The 17261-nt window shown below is 55.1% G+C and overlaps 1 protein-coding gene across 24 annotated transcripts in view; it reads right to left on the bottom strand.

Moving 5' to 3' along the window:
- The window catches only part of DYSF (dysferlin), a 226014-nt gene that overhangs the window by 67923 nt on the left and 140830 nt on the right, over positions 1-17261 (bottom strand). For 15 of the 24 annotated variants that reach the window (XM_003984110.6, XM_045054367.1, XM_045054374.1 and 12 more), the window contains 4 exons: positions 14554-14735; positions 11731-11871; positions 10894-10923; positions 8644-8673 (listed from right to left, as the gene is read on the bottom strand). In XM_003984110.6, the coding sequence (XP_003984159.3) occupies positions 8644-8673; positions 10894-10923; positions 11731-11871; positions 14554-14735 (383 nt within the window). Of the gene's footprint in view, positions 1-2528; positions 2571-8643; positions 8674-10893; positions 10924-11730; positions 11872-14553; positions 14736-17261 lie in introns of all 24 variants that reach the window. The other 9 variants (XM_045054361.1, XM_045054369.1, XM_045054381.1 and 6 more) reach the window with 2 other exon arrangements.

Below are 17261 nucleotides of genomic sequence, written 5' to 3'. Positions count from 1 at the left end.
GGTAGAACAGAGACAACAGTGGGAGGAAGGCCAGGGCAGAGAGATAAAAAAAAGGGAAGGAGAGTCGGGGCCGAAAGAAGGACATGCACGGACAGACAGAAACAGAGAGGCAAAGGCACACAAGTAGGCAAACGGGCAGGCAAAAATGAGAACACTGAGTCAGCTTTTGCCAAACACCATATTCTCCAGGATCACAATTTGAGCAGCCTGGCCCAGGATTCAGGTGACCTTGTTTCAAATGAACCCCAGGCCACCCCTCCTCCATAACGCAGGCTCTGATGCATCAGTGAGCTGCTCAGGGTCTCCCCATCCCTGACACACACGACCATGCATGCACACACACACACACACACACACACACACACACTGCCCAGTTTCATCCTGGCACGTCCACGCCAGCCCCTCTTAATCCCAGAGAGGACCACGTATCCTCCTGCTAGCCTGGTTGTCTTGCCTCCAGGCTCAGACCCTCCCGACATACCATCCACCCTGGTGTCCCATCTCTGTCTCCATCCCCCACACCACACCCTCCAGACACCTGCCAGCTCCACACCCCCACCTCTCGCCTCCAGCCACCATCAGGACAGAACACTTGCTCTGTGAGCCAGAAAGACAATTCACAAACAGGAGAAGGGGACAGAAGTGGCCATCATCCACAGGCACTGAAGGGAGCTGCTGGGGAGGCTCCTTCACCACTATAGACCAGAGATGAAAACAGCATGTGTCAACTCTGCCTATTAAGGGTTTGCCAGAGAGACTTGGGCAAGAATCCTCAGTGATCACGAAGAAATACGCGAGGAAGCAGCTGGGGCCAGGCAGGCACGCATATACCGCTGTGGATTAAACAACTACCAAGTCTCACAATGGTTAGGAACACAGGTTCTACTCCACCAACTACCGAGCTAGCTAAGTTATTTCATCTCTCTCTGTGGCTCAATTTTTTCATCTATAAAATGGCTATTAAAGTTGCCAACCTCTAAAGATTAGTGTGAGGCCTGAAGAAGTTAACACAACCCTTAGAAGAATGGGTTCAGGCGAACCCTCAACAGGTCTACTAGCCCACGTGGCACCTTTGTGACAATTAAAGAAAGATGTCCCTTTCTTAAGACTCTTTACTTCCATGTCAGAAAATCGTCATATTTTACTGGTTTATTAGAACGAGACACTTTACTGCCACCTACTGGAAAATTGTTATAATAAATACAAAGACATGATATCTGCCCTGGAAACTGTCTCTCTTTAGACACAGTGCCCTTGTGCAGTGCACAACCTACACGTCCATACAAGAAGGCCTTGACACTCAGGAGATGTTAACCATAAATAAAAGGACTATGCCGGATACTTTAGAGCTTGCCTTGTGTATTCTCATTTAACAAACAATAGAATCACTAGATTAATCCTCTAAGACTCTTGCTTTGGGCTCCTTCTCAAAGGATGGTGCATCCACGTACAAATGCCCTAACGTAGATGGTGGGAGCAGCTGGAGCACTGAAACACATTGGCTTCCTCCTGCCACAACCAACCCCAGCTGTCACTCTTGCCTGGTGACACACTGATGACACTACACTTCCCTGACCTGCAGCAGTAAGAAGTTCATTTCTAGAATCAGACAGACCTCAGTTCTGGTTCCAGCCCTGCTGCTTTCTAGCTGTTTGACCTTGGGCAAATTACTCAACGTCTGTGACTCATTACTCTCATATGAAGATCTGGGATAACAATACCCTTACGAGCTTGCTCCAACAATTCAATAAGAGAACAAACATAAAGTGTCTGGCACCCAGGAGCTGCTTAGTAAACTGCAGTGCCTGTAAGGATTACATTATTGTTGTCGGTACCATTGTGTTTACCATTAGTGTTCTCGATCTCCCAGGGTGACTCGAGGAGAACCAAGCCACCAGAAGCATCTCTCAGAACGACACTGGCTTCCTATGTATCCCTATGTCATGGGGCATAAAGTGAAGGAATTCACAGTCTTGCTCCAAACCTTCAGTGCAGGTGGCGTGACGTAGGAAAGCACCTACATTTGTAGACGGGCTGAGAGACGAATGCTGTCGGGAGGAGGGGTGATGTGTGCTTCACCCTGGAGGCAGGGCCCTTTAAAAGAAGGGTTTTTCCTGAAGGCCTGCTCATGGTCTGTTCATGGCCTGCTGAAGGCTGATGCCCACTCCAGTGTGGGAGGGGGGTGCCCAGGGGTAAAAACCCAAGGACAAAAGGAGCAAAAAGAAGGGATCAGGGAGGCAGAAAGATCAAACCTTTCTCACGTGCTTGTAACATTCTCCTGAATCACCAGGAAAACTCATTAATATATTTCCCTGCCCAGAGCATTCCTCTCCAGGCCCCCAAACTCTGGGCAGCGTCCCTCCGATTCCTGTTTATCCTTCATTTCCATATGCCCTCTTTCCTCCCGGCTCTGATGAGCTCTGTGGTGATGCTCCTCTCTACAGGCTGAGACCAGGATCCCCATTTTCAGGAACCTGTTTACGAGGAGGACAGGACACAAGAACCTCCAGGAGGCTAGGCTCCAGTACCGTTTGGAGGAGGCCCTGGAGGAAGAAGGCAGGTGCACACAGCTGTGGAGCGCCAGGCCCGGCGGAAGCAGGAGGGAGAAACAAGCAGAGACAGTGGTTAGAGGTGTGTCCGCGGGCAGCTCCTTCGGCATGGCGTGAGGCCACCGTTCTCATCCCAATGCTATCCCCGTCCACCTCACTGTCCCCGGGGCTCCAGGGACATCTTTGCTCCCTGCCTCTGCAGCCCATCCTCCACCCCCCGCCCGGCCTGCATGCCGCCACCACGGTCTTCTGCCCCCTCCGCACTGTGCACATTTCACTGCCCATCCCCGCCCTGTGGAGTTATCCCTGTACATCTACACCTAAAGGCTCTCTTGTTCCCCGACCCTGTCCCATCCTGTCCCCCCCAATTCTTCACACTATCTGCTGGATCCTTCCCTTCCCCATTTAAATTTTTTTTTCAACGTTTATTTATTTTTGGGACAGAGAGAGACAGAGCATGAATGGGCGAGGGGCAGAGAGAGAGGGAGACACAGAATCGGAAACAGGCTCCAGGCTCTGAGCCATCAGCCCAGAGCCCGACGCGGGGCTCGAACTCCCGGACCGCGAGATCGTGACCTGGCTGAAGTCGGACGCTTAACCGACTGCGCCACCCAGGTGCCCCCCCTTCCCCATTTAAAGATGGTCTCCCAGATCCAGCCCCAGCAGCTCTCTGCATCTTCAGGCAGCCTCCCTCCCTCTCCTCTCTCTCTCTCTGGAAAGTTCTGCCTCCATCCACTCCCTCTCAAGTTCGATTCCACGAGGCCCTCTGCCCAGTGCACTCAGCTCTGCCCCCTGCACCCCTGCCTTGGAAACTTCTCTGTCCAAAGTCAACAACAACCTGCTTGTAGCTCAGCCCAAAAGGCCACTGGCAGGCTCCTGTCCTTCCCACTCCCTCAGCAGCATCCTGCCAGCTGACCTCAGCCTTCTTCCTGAAGCCACCCCTCTGGTGCCTTTACACTGCCCCTTCACCTTCTCCACCCTCACCCTCTGCTAGCTGAGTCTCCTCCTGTGCCCAGCCCTCTCCTGGGCTTTCTGCCCCCGGGCATCTCCCCTAAGCCCAGGACCCATATCCCCAACCTCTTAGAGCTCAGTTCACCTGTGCACCCTACTGGCCCCTAACGCTGAACTGGTCCCAAACTGGATTCTCTAACTTTCCCCTCAAAACCTGCTCTCTCAGAAACCAGTCCCACCATCCACTTTGACAACCAACCAAAAAGCCCCATGCCACCTTGGCTGTCTTCCCCCACATCACGGTGCCCACTTGACCGCCTGGGGCCTTGGGGATTCTGTCTCCCAAACTTCTCACATACTCATCCACCCGTCTCCTTCCCTTGGTTTGCACCCTCACCCTCTCTTGCCTGGATTCACTAGCATCCCCCTAAGTGGTCTCCTTGCGTCTGGTTTTGCAAATCCCTTCCCAAGAGCCAATGCATGCTGTACTCTGCAGCCAGCGGGAACTTTCTAAGAACGTCATTCTGTTTAAAACACGTCCAACATTCCCCAGCCACTCAGGATGAAGCCCATACTCCTCGGCATGGCCTCCAAGACCCTCATCTTCTAGTTCCTTCTGACTTCCTTGGTCTTGCCTCCCACTAGATAACCTTCCCTTCCGGGGTCCCGGACAGTGATGAGCCACTTCCCCGTACATGCTCAACCCGGCCCTTCTGAACACTAGCAGGTTGCAGGAGGCAGCACGCTCTCTTTACCTTTGAGGCTTGGAGTTGCTGGTCCCTCTGTCTGAAATGCTCTTCTGCCCACTTCATGTGGCTACATCCTACTCAGACTTCAGATCTCCATTTAAATCTTCCCTGGTGTCTTGAGCTCAAGGTAAGCTTCCACAGCAACGTGACTCACTCCCATTGAAAGACCACCACCCTGTGCCATCTCTGTGTTAAACCAGCAATTCTACACACAGGGACCACAGCTGAAATCTCCATCCCATAACTGCAGGACTATGAATGGGTAATTGAGAGGAGGGAGGGCGGGCAGAGGGGCGAATGGGTGGGTGGGTGGTTGGATAAAGAAAGGACTCTGGCACACTCTCCCCTCCTTCCCAGCACTCCTATCTGCACCAGCCTGCTTCATGGGTCCTCTCCAACCCCCTCCCCAGTGCCTGCGTGTGGCTCCCTCTGAACGGCTTCCCATACCACCCACCTTCCTGAATCTAACACATCTTTCAGGGCCTCGTTCAAGTTCTCCGTCCTCCAGAAAATCTCCCAACCACTCCGGAAACTTCTTACCACCCTACTCTCTGACTTCTTTTACCTCTAAGTGACAGTGTGGCCTGGTTTCCCAAGGCCCTGGCTGGTCTCTGACACCTCACTGTGAGAGAGTCCTGGCCAGACGGTCAACTCCTGAGCCTACGTTTCCCAACCTTCTCCTGGTCCGGCTGACTTGAGGGGTTCGACACCTCCTTCCAGGAAAGTGATTCTCAATGTGGCTGGGCTTCAGTGATCCTTACCACATCTGGGGAAGCATATCAGCACTGCCAGGCAGGGATAGATGTAGACTTAAAGTGTTACCAGGACATCCTAATTCACTGTCCTAGGTGAGACAGGGACTCTGAGGACCACAGACCTCAAGGGCAGGCATTCAAAGCCTAATTAGACGAAGCCACATCTGACCAATCCCTTCCTTGCTTACCCTCCCCACCCACCCTGAATGCAGGGCAGCCCCAGGACTGCCCCACGGATGGGTGTGCGGGGAGGGTGTTTACCGAGCTGCCTCAGATCAAGAGGACAAGGACCCAAGGATAGGTGAGGCTCACTCCCCCATCAGAGCAAAATCTACCCTTAAGCCCCCTTCAGTCTATCTGTCCAGCAGGCCAGCTCAGGACAGAGAGCTGAGGACAAGCCATGAGGGGGACTTCCTCTCCCAGGTCCTAGGGCCACCACACTAGACAGACATTCATTTCCAGGGCGGGGTTGAGGGAGGAGTTGAGCTCCCCCAGCCACCTAGGTTATCCTGTTACCAGTAGCCCATAGACCGCCCCCCCTACCTGACCCAGCAGGGTACAGTCAGGACCCTCTGGACATTCAGATCCCAGTTCCTCAGGGAGGGGAGCCCCAGGCGGGGGCAGTCAGGCATGCTGGGAGGGCTCCATTGTCTGCCTGCCCCACCCAGCTCGTTAGGAACAACATGTTGCTCTAATTACACTTCCCAGGAAAAACAGTGTTTTAAATTAAGGCCTTGGGGGAGGGAAAGGGGGATGGGGACCACTGGGTTTATTTTCCTGATTGCAAAACACCAAAATTTTCCTTCTAGTGGATTTGGGGGTGCGGGAGAGTACCTCATATACATCTCAGATTAAAAGCCATACCCGGGATTTGGAAGGGGATACAGTGACATCTGGTTGGCCCCCTGAGCCTTCAGTGAAAACATCCACGGAGCATGCAGTCCCTTCTCCCAGGGCATCCCCTGCCACAGAGCAGGACAGAAGAAGCAGAACCAAGCATTCTGAACCACGCCCCCTTCAATGGTCAAGTCTGCAAGCCCCAGCTCACCCCAGGTGGGATTTCTCTCTGCACATGCTACACATCCTTGGGGCCCCTGGTTGCTAAGGAAACCGCCACCTCTTCTGCTGCCCGTGCGTGCACGTGTGTATTCTTGCGCGTGTACACACTCGTACACACTCACACGTGCATGTGCATGCTCTCCAGTTCTCAGGAAATCTAAAATTGCAGTTTCTTTGAACTCATTCCCCTTGGCAGCACGGACCGCCTTTGTTCTCCAGACGAAAAGGAAAAGAAACGAGACAGAGGGCTCAGAAGAGGCGGGGAGAAGGAGGGAGACAGGGAGCCAGAGGCCAAGGAGCAAACAGAGGAAGAGGGAAACAGGAAGGGAGAGCAGGAAGAGGGGAAAGCGGGCAAGGCTCAGGAAGAGGGAGGATTCTTACTCTACTCTGGCAGAGAGACAGGGGAGCTGGGGAAGGAAGTCCTCCCCTCACCCAAGCTCTCTGCAAGGACCCAGGTCTCCCAGACGTCACCACAGCCTCAAAGACACAAGACAAGAGACCCACTTCCCCACCAGAGCCCCCCAGAGAGGGCTGCTCCAGATGGGCATAAAGCCTGGGGGAGGGGAAATCATGTCAGCCAACAAACCAGCCCCAGGCAGGGCCAGGCCCCCAGTCCAAGACACCGCCACCTAGCCCCCTTCCCCAACCCCTTCTGCCAATCCTTGCTTCTGATGCTAGCTCAGCATCACCTCCTCCAGGAAGCCATCCCCACTGTCCTCCATCTGCTCTGGGAGCCATCGGCATAGCACGGACACGTGTCGTTCCCGGACACTCCCACACAGGCATGGGATGCACTGGCCAGAGGCACTCCCCACCAGAAAGGCCATCCTTAAACCATCCTTCAGAGTCACAAAAGCTTTCGAGGGCTCCCGTGGCCACTGGCCCAGAACCTAAGCTGCCAGCGGGCCTTTTCACAACCCTCAGGGAAAGCAGGAACACTCTTCACAGGGATCAGGCCGGGAGCCTGGAGGGTGCTGAATAGGGGGATACAGGCAGAAGCTCGGCCACAGCAAAGACGAAAAGCCTGCTAAAGCGTCAGGCTTCCTGTGGGACAGCAGCAGCAGCCGAACTCACCTGGCTACCCCATCCCTGGGGACCCTTAAAACTAAATAGGACCCAAGACCTTGGCATGAGGCTTAGCCTATAAGTGCAGGCAAAGTGGCTGAGCTATGGAGCCCCCAGGTTGGGGTAGGGGCCCCTGAGAATGAGGGGGTCCACGAGATCATCTTCGGGAATTGTTCCCTGGACCAGCTGATACTCCAGGCATCCTACTGGGCCTCAGACCCTTTGAACCTGCCGACTCAGCCCAGTCCTGTGCCGAGCAGACCCCCAAGATTTGCTCTCCTCTGGCCCTGCTGACCCACACCCCGCCTCAGTCTGTGGCCTGGCTGGCTCTGCAGCAGGACACTTGGCTCTCTTCGGGGTCTGGCCCAAAAGCGGCAAATTTTGATTTGCTTCCTGACAGTGAGACCACAGCCAGATCCCTGCTCTCGGAATCTGAGCCTTCACTGTTACATATTACAAATCCAGTTATTAAGGACTTTAACTTTTTTTTAATAACTCATCCCTGGGCTGGGTCTTCTTCAGAGCAGGCTGTGGGTTTTGGCCACAAAGCGCTCTCAATCAAGAGAAAGGGCTCCGTGCTGCTTCCCTGGACAGGACTCTGCTCCCCTTTCCAAATCGGCAGTCTTTCGCAACTGCAGCCAGAAGCAGGAGGCTGCCTGTCAGGCCTAATTACGGCCAGCTCACTTGGCGGACCCCACCTCGGTCTGGGAGCAAAAGGAAGTGAGGTAAGGGGCGCGGGGCCTGCGGATCCCACATCCTGACCCTGCACTTCAAGTCCAAATTGCACTGAAAATGTCAAATGGTGTCCGCTCCCAGCCTGGGGATTCCCTGATGGCAGGAAGTGGCTGCCCTTTACCCAGTCCGTCTGACCAGGGCTCTCCTTCCTGTCTTTCTGCCCAGGCCTCTGCCCCTACTCACCCCTAGGACCCGCTCACAGATGTGTAGGAGGCTGTAAGGGAACGTGCTCCTCATCCCTCATGGCAAAGGATAGAGCCTTGCTTCCTCTGGAGGCAAACCTCCACCTTCTTCCAGAACCTAGGAATCCCCAACCCCACCAGCCCCTAAAGCAGCCAGGTCCTAAACTGGTGCTTGGCCCCTTGGGCCAAAGGCACGTTTCCTGTCTTCCTGCAACAATGTCTGGCTAATGCTACCTTCACCAGAAAGGCTTCCTTGACGACTCTGGCCCCTTATGAACATTTTATTCTTGAAAACACGCCATCTGGTACTCAGCCAGATGAGACTCTGTATTTCTGCCAGGAGGTCTGGGTGAATCCAGCCTCCAACAGGGCAGCAAGCCTCCTGGGGCCAAAATCATACCAGGACACAACCCACGCAGCTGTGGATCCACAGTGTGGGGAAGAAAACCCAGTCAGATCTCTGAATGGCAGACGCTCACTGGGTCACCAGGAACCCAGAAGGCTCTAGGGTACTTGTCCAGGGGCAGTCCTTCTCCTTCCCTCTGTCCCTGCCCACCTACTCCCAGCTACAGGCCACAGCTGTGAGGGTTCAGCTCACCTCTTCCAGGATTCCTGATGTATCCTGCACCTGGGCCACACCATGGGATAGTCCGCATCCAGAACATTGGTGGGGGGGGGGGGCGGGGAGAGAAGGGAGGGTAAAAGTTTACCATTAGTGATGAGGAGCACTAGCCTGGGGCAGAGATCCACAAACCAGATGTCATCCTAAGAGAAGCCAACAGAACCCACTTCCCATCAAGGGTAAGGGTGATATGCTTCCAGCCATGCCCTCCACATGGTCCCTGAGAAAGAAGGGGTGATGGGTGTCGATGCAGAGACTGGTGCGAGAGGCCAAAGCATAAACCTCCAGCTCAGGCATCTCTAGAAGGGACGGGAGAAAGGAAAATAACAGATGGTGGGAAGGGTCCCAGACCCTGTGCAGCAGCCCCAGGAAGCAGACAGGCTGGACACCCTGGAGCTGCTGTTTCTACTGGAGCATGTGGACTTGGAGAGGCAAGAAGAAACAGCCCAGATCCCCAGGGACTGGCAGGCCTGAGGGCGGGAGCTTGGGCTGGACAGGAGAGGGAGAAGGAAAAAGACTAGAGGGGTGGGGGGCAGAAGCAGAGGGTAGAGCTGGGGGCAGGGGGCAAAGGACAGCCTGCAGGGTAAGAACTGTCTGCAAATCGCACAGGCTACCTCATAAGCAGAGAGGCATCCAAACGGAGCCTGCTTCTCAAAGCCACAGCGGAGCCTGGCGGAGAATAGTACTTCCTGAATCGCATAAGCAGGGGTACCAGTAAAGGGTCTGCATTTTCTACCACGACCCCCAGAAGAAGAAGGGGAAGCAGGAATGAACTCGCCACCACTAGCAGAGGGAGGAAAACTGCATCATGGTGGATATGAGGAGTTGGGGAAGAGTCTAAATCACAGCTTCAGGAACTCAAGCGTGCGTCGGAATCCCTTGGGGGCTTATTCACACACAGGTTCCTGCGCTGCACCCTCAGGGTTCCCTTTAGTAGGTTTGAAGTGGGACCCAAGAATCGGCATTTCTTACATTATCCCAGGTGAGACTGCGGTGAACACCACTGGGCTGAGCCGACAGTTTTCAGCCCTGGCTGCACATTAAAATCCCCTGGACAGCATGGAAGGATACCGGTGCCTGGGCCACTCCCCCAAGAGATTGTATTCTGTTTGGTCTGGGGTGCAGCCTGAGCATTGCTGATTTCTAAAGCTGCCCAAGGGATTCTTTTTTTGTTTGTTTGTTTAATGTTTATTTATTTTGAGAGACAGAATGAGCACGGGTGGGGGAGGGGCAGAGGGAGAGAGGGAGAGAGAATCCCAAGCAGGCTCCGTGCTGTCAGCACAGAGCCTGACGCAGGATTTAAACCCAGGAACTGCTAGATCATGACACAAGCTGAAATCAGGAGTCAGATGCTCAACCAACTGAGCCACCCACACCCCCCAGAAGGGGGTTTTGCTTCCCCATCAGGAAATCGAACCCTGGTCTCCCACGTGATAGACAGGGATACTCAACACTCTACTAATGAAGATGTTTATTTTTGAGAGAGAGAGAGCACGTGCTCAAGTGGTGGCGGGCAGAGAGGGAGGGAGACAAAGGATCTGAAGCAGGTTGTATGCCAATGTCAGTGCACCGCCTGATGCAGGGCTCGATGCAGGGCTCAAACTCACAAACCGTGAGATCATGACCTGAGCCAAAGTCGGATGCTTAACTGGCTGGGCCACCCAGGCACCGTATCTAAAGCTGCCCAAGGGATCCTAATATGCCTACTGCTGAGAGCCACTGGGCTGGGTGACCGTGAGGTCATTTCATTCAGAGAGTCTGTGATTCTTGGACTTCTCAGGGAAGAAGGGCAAGAAAGGCCAGAGCTGGGCAGGGACCCCACCCCCTGCCCACCTTGCCCCTGTGGTCCCACCAGGGCCTTCCCCTGCTTGAAGGCAGGACCGTAATCGTGTCTGCCTGATAGCACTTCCTGACCCAGCAGGGACTGCAAACCAGGAGGCTGGCAGTCAGTTAAAGAAGAAAAGGTAAGGGGCATCTGGGTGGCTCAGTCGGTTAAGCATCCGATTTCCGCTCAGGTCATGATCTCGCGTTCTGTGGGTTCAAGCCCTGCGTTGGGCTCTGTGCTAACAGTTGGAGCCTGGAGCCTGCTCTGGATTCTGTCTCCCTCTCTCTCTGCCCCTCTCCTGCTCATGCTCACTCTCTCTCTCTCAAAAATAAACATTCAAAAAAAATTGAAAATTAAAATAAAAAAGAAGAAGAAGAAGAAAGGGTAAAAGCAAGACTTACCTCAAAACCAGGAATATGGTGGATGGCCGGCTAGGGTGCAGAAAAAAGAGAGCTTTTAGTCAGGTGCCTTTCACCCAAGGCCCCATCACCCCCTCCTTTCTGCCCTGGCCAGGCAGACACATTTCCAACTGCAGACTCGTGGAATAGGTCAGTGATAAGGCAGCGCAGGGGTTTGCAGGCTTATTTGGAGAACTAGGGACTCCTCAGAGGAAGCTGGAAGTGATGGGCGACTGCACGGGGAAGCCAGACGCCTCACCCAGAGTAGCCCGATTTCTCTCTGGCTGACACAGGGAGGTTCACATTGCAGTCAGAGCAAGTTTAGAGATATGGCTCTAAACCAAATGCCTTATTTCACAGCAGGGAAGTGGCCGGCCCTGGGTCACACAGCGAGGCCCTGGACGAGGCAGCACTAGAACAGAAGTCCTGCCCGGACCCTTCCATGGAGATGCCCCCATCACAATTAAGCTTCCCCAAACCAGATCACAGAGGTCCTACTCCCAGAAACCACATCGACTTATGACCCAGGGAAAAATATATCCAATGGCCAGAAGATTCAAACATTCGAACACAGTCCAGGTTCCAACATTCTCCCCAATAGTTAGATCATGTCATGCTTTGGGGTTTAGGAAAGATGGGCAAAACCCATCCTCAGCAGGTGGCCTGACAGCAGGTGGCTGTTGGGTGTTCCCCACTGAGTTCAGGCCCCTGGTCGGGGAAGAAGGATGTATTGCAGCCCCCTCTCCTCCACTGGGGCATCCTCTCCCTGTGCCCCCCAACATTCCCCCACTAGGTACTCCCTGCCTGGGCCTCCTGGATCCAGGCATGAACCAGCCTCACCTTCTCTCTCTGGATGAGCTCAAAAGAGGCCAGCAGCTCACCCGCTGGCTGGCTGCCCCTAATCAACGGGAACCAGGCCAGCCGGGGCATCCGTTCCAGACTTGGCTGACAGATGCAGCGTCCCATGAACTCGTCGGCACCCTAGACCCGGCATGGAGAAAGAAGAGTCAGCATCTCCCAGTCCGGGGCTCTGGGTGGCCTCAGAGCAATCACCAGACCTACATCTGGCCTCCTGAACTAGAAAGGGACTCAGGAGTCAGGGCAGCCCCCTGGTGCAGAATGGTGAGCTCTGCCCCCTTAAAAGAATGTGGGAACAGTATGCAAGTGGCCTCCTGCCACTGTTGCTAGATTTGAATTCCCATCACGGTCGAATATCCCTCTGTCTAACTAGCCTTCACCTTGATTTCATTTAATCAAGCTCTGAGCCCATTAGAGACCAGGGTGGCACTAGCATTTCTCCAATGCCCTCAGCAGAGTAGGGATTCGACATTTCCAAGGGCTTTTGCCTCTCCTTTAAATTCCCCATTTCCAGCTGGGGAAACTGTGATCACTCATCAAGTTAAATGAGTCTTATTAAAATGATGTTTTCATCTTATCATCCCTCTGCTCAGGCACCTTCCATGGCTCCCACTCCCTAGAGAATAGAGCCCACATCTCCTCCTGGCATGGAAGGCTCCTCATGGAGCCTGCTTGCCTCTGCTGCCCTGCCTCGTTCTCTCTGCACATCCCCCACTCCAGTCTGCTGGCCTCTGCTGCCCTCTCAGCCACTGGCCTTCACATGGGCCATCTCCCCTGGCCGTACTGCCCTCTGCCCTTCTAAGCCGTCACCCACAGCCCTGCCCAAGCTTGGCCCTCTGGCATGGTCCTCTGTGACCTCACTGGCCTGTGATTCTGGCCTTGTGATCAGCTTCCCCAAGGGGACAGTGGCAGGACCTGGGTCTTGGCCAGATGGTGTGGCAGCTCTCACAAGCCCTAGTGCCTTGCCCAAGGCCCTCATCTGGAAAGACCCAGAGTGGAATTGGAAGCCACTGCCTGCAGTCACACCACTGCTGGGGACATCCCAAAGAGCCATACCAGAGTGGCCACCAGCTCCTGCATGGACGCCCACACAGCAGGTGATAGCCCAGCACCAACCTCTCAGCATGAACAGCAGCCAAATGCTGGGAGTGGTCCTGGAGGCCCCTCTGGCCCTGGTGTTGCCCCGTTAGTTGCTGGGTCATGGAGAGGTTGTGGGGAGGGGATCCAGGGCAGCCAGACCAGCAGGAGCTCGACGCAATGGGTATTCACCAACAGGTACGGAGTTATTTGACTATGTTAACAATGCACACAGCCTCTGCTCTCCCCCAGGACCCTGGAGCCCCACACCCAGAAGCCATGGCTCTTCTCCCCCGGTGAGATCCCTCCCAGGCACTGGCCTGCAGGGGAGAGGCAGGGTCAGAGTAACATTGTAAAAGAGGAGGTGGGATGCTATTGGAAGAAAGTGTCTGTGTGCTGCCGGCCTCCTGGCCAGCCCTGCTCTAGCACTTGCACCTGCTCCTCTGCCTAGTCCCCCCCGCCCAGCACATCCCGGTCCTCCTCCCTCCCTCCTCTCCCTGCCCCAAAGGTGCCAGGCCCTGTGCTCTTTCCCAAACAGTCCCAAACAGACTCTTCCTCCAGTTGCTCATTCCCCTCGCTGAGCCAAGGGAAGTGCTCGCAGGTGGGCTTCCCCAGCCCAGGCCCGAGTTGCCCACTGCGAGTGGGCCCCCTCCACTTGGTGGGACACCTTAAACAGCATCACCTTGCCCCAACCCCTGCTGACCACACCCTCCCAGAGCATCTGACATCCAGCCATGGCAACTCTTTCTGGAAACATCTTCCGAACCCTTCCCCTCCCCTTTTATCCGCGGCCACCCCACCAACCCAGGCCGGACCTCTCTGCTACGCACGCTGTCAGCCAGCCCAGTCTCTCCCTTTTCTCTTTTTTTTAAAATGTTGCTCGGCCCCGTCACTCCCTGCCTACCCTGGCCTCATACTCTTTTCTCCTTCCTCCCAGCCTGCCCTCTGCTCTCCTCAGTCTCCCCCTGCCCCACACCGTGCTGCAATGCCCCTGTGCCTTGCCCCAACACCCCAATCACATTTCCTTCAGGGCCTAGGTCTGCCCCACGGCCTTCCCTCACATTCCAGCCCAGGGCTGCCTCTCCCTCCCGGGAACCTTCTAGAGCTGCACTGCCCAGTACCTGTGGCTATTTAAATTTGAAGCTTAATTAATTAAAACTGAAAGTTAAAATTCAGTTTCTCAGTTGCACTAGTCACTTTCACTGCTCGATCACCATGGGCGTCGAGGGGCTCGCATTCTGAACGGACAGCCGTAGAGCATTCCCAGCATCGCAGGAGGTTCTATTGGACAGCTCTGGAGGGCCCTGCCTGTGCTACTGGAGGATTCCCTGCTCTGTGGGTGATTCTCGGCTCCCACCTAGACTGGGAACCCCAAGTGCAGAGCCACTCAGCCTAGCACACAAATGCCTGATAAACGTTTGTGGAGTCAATGCAGCTCTCAGATGGGGACAAGGAACTGGCCTGGGATCTTACAAGCAGGTTAGAGGCAGAGAAAGCCTGACCCCCAGCCAAACACCCTTTCCAGTTCCATCCCCTGTGTCTGCCACCGGCACAGCACATGTGTGAGCAATCCAATTTTAATTACTCTAGAATAGTTTTAACTGCCCTGTAGGCTGTGGGGTCAGGGAAGAGGCCACCTGGCTGGGTAGCCCTCACAGTGGCGTCTCCCCCTGACTCCTGCAGGGCGTGGGCAGTGAGGGGACGAGGGAGGAAGGCAAGCAGACTCACGTAGGTGTCATGGTCATACAGCTCCACCACAATGCTGGGCGGTTGCTCGGCGATGCTGGCTGGCTCACCAAAGATCTCAATCTCATAGAAGATGAGTGTCTGGTCCCAGGTGGGGTTCAGAGTGTTCTTCGCCACCACGGTCTTCTGGCTCTGGTGCAGGAAGGAGACGATGGCGTAGGGATCTGTGTGGGCCGGGCACAGGGAAGGGAGGCAGGACACAGCAGAGACTGTGAGAGTCGCCCGCTCAGGAGTCACGCGGACCACAAAGCTGGAGCAGAGTCATGGCCGCCGTGCTGCAGCAAAAACCTACAGGTGGGAGCCCACTTCCCCAGGGCCCCTCACCTAGGTCTCTGTAAGGCCAGCTGGTGGGCCACAATGGGGAAATAGAGACAAGGTCCAGGAGAGCAGGCCAGAGATCCAAAGAACTCCCCTACTGGACTCCTCCCTGGGCTGGCTGCCGGAGGCCAGGCCCAGCTAGAGGAAGCAAGTGCCCAGATGATGCATTCATTCCTTCATCCAGCAAGCATTTATTGAATGGCTTCTACATGCCAGGCCAGGAACTAGGTGCTAGGGGCTGAGAATACATACAATTGAAGCAAAAACATAATCCATGCAAGCAACCATAAAACCACAATCCTGGTCAGCACTTTGAAGAGTGCATATAAGGTGCGGGGGCATGTGTGAGACAGTGTGAGAGAAGGGCCTATCTTCCTCAAGAAAGGGAGAGCAGACCAGAGATGTCGGTGCCATCAGACCGGGGTGCCTAGGCCTGCATTTCAGCAAGCCCCCTCTGGCGGCCACACAGCCTGGAGGGAGCAGGGACATCAGTTATGAGGTCTCTGTGAGCATGGGTGATAGTGATGCTTAGATGGGCAAGGACACCAGAGGGAAGCACATGGGCTCATAAGCTGTTTAGCAGTAGGTGGGGTTCAGAGGAGCCCTGAGATCCCTGCAGCTACCTGCTGCCCCAGACTATTTTGCAGTCTTCCAGCCCCAGGCATGCTGGCTGGGGGCCCGTGTGCTGGCAATTCCCCCTGCCTGCTTCCAAAGGGAAGTTGGTGTTACTAGAGAAGATCCTACGGCAGTAGCTCTAAAATGTGAGCATACAGCAGAATTACCCAGAAGGCTTCCCCAGACTGCTGGGCCCCACCCCCAGAGACGTATTCCTCAGGTCTGGGGTGGGGCCTGAGAATTTGCATTTCTAACAAGTTCCCAGGAGTACTGATGTGGTCTTCCAGGGCCACACTTTGGAAACCAGTGAAAGAGAAAGTCCTACGGAACTGAATGCGTGTAACTTGGGACAGGGGCAGAGGGCCCAGAGGTGGGGCTCCTCCAACTTCTCCAATTAGGATGTCAGACTTGGTGCAGGGTCCAGTTTGCTGCCATTTTGTAAGACCCAGAGTACCAGGCATTTGCACAGGAAAGCCTGGAGATGCAGGAAGCTGGCAGTTGGATGCTAGATGTCTGGGAGGGCTGAGCCCAAACGCTCTCACACATGCCTTATACCCTTGGCACCTGCTCCAGCCTGCAGCATCCTGCATCCTCTGAGCCTCACAGTTTAGCCCCAGCGGTGCTCTAACCCCCATGTGACCTCAAGAGACCCTCAGCACTAGAGGTCCGGTGCTGGGAGGTCCAGCTACAATGCTGGGGCTGAGATGGGGAGACAGCACTTCCTCACAAAGGGAAGGGGAGCAGGATAGGTTCCTTGGCCATAAGGAGTCCAAGTGGCACACTATGGCCATTGTGCAGGAGGTGACAGAGAGTGACCGTAGAAGAGGTGAAAGACTGGGATGGAGAGTGGGAGGGCTCCCATCAAGAGATGAGGAGAGTAGGATCCAAGATTCTGGTTGTTGACCGATGGGCTAGTTTTAAGGGGGGGGGGGGGGAGATCCAACTTAGGAGGCAGAAGCCATGGGCACTCATTGGCTGAATAATGCTGGGTTGGGCTAACAGGAGGGAGCCACCCACATGGAACCAGACTTTAAGCACAAAATCACAGTGCAGTCAAGCCTGGAGGGCTTCCCGAAGGAAACTGGTTTTGAACTTGATCCTGTGGGTAGAAGAGGGCAATGCAAGGCCCTTGACAGGGGAAGGGACAGAGGAGACATGCCCACCCATCCTGCCACCGCTACCTGGTGGAAGCCTCCCTGGCATGGGGCTCCCCCTTCCGTGCACCGGCCCTGGCAGGGTGGGCCCCAAGCACTTCCCCTCCTGCCCCTGGCAGGGCCCAGCGGCGTCTGTGCATTTAATGAAACCGTCTGGCTGTGATACCATCAGTTCCAAGCTCGGCAGAGAACCTCTCCCTGGTTCCAGTAAGGGAAAGAGGGCGCGTTCTGATAAATAAAACCATATTAGAGAGCCGGCGAAAAAGCCCCTTTTGTTCCCACCCCCCGTGCTTCCCAACGCTTTATTTTTATAAGCGCGAGGGCCCCAGACCGACCGCGTTTACACAAAGATCACAATTGCACATTGTAGCGGCTGTGCACGCTGTGTTGGTGTTGCCAGCACCCCCCACGCTGCCCCCCCCCCCAGCAGGCCGACTCCTTCCAGCAGCCCCAGCAGCGCAAGCAATGAGCTCAGCTCTGGGGGAACAGGGAGGGGGTGGCTTTCAAACAAAAATCACCCAGACCCACACACGCGCCCCACCCGCCCATGGGAGGAAAAAACACACAACAAAGGCATTGTAAAGAGCAGGCCTGGAGGCCTGG

Source organism: Felis catus, chromosome A3, assembly GCF_018350175.1.
Source record: "Felis catus isolate Fca126 chromosome A3, F.catus_Fca126_mat1.0, whole genome shotgun sequence".
In the NCBI taxonomy this organism is placed as follows: domain Eukaryota; kingdom Metazoa; phylum Chordata; class Mammalia; order Carnivora; family Felidae; genus Felis; species Felis catus.
Note: the sequence above shows the minus strand (reverse complement) of the source record. Positions and strands in the feature narration are given on the sequence as shown.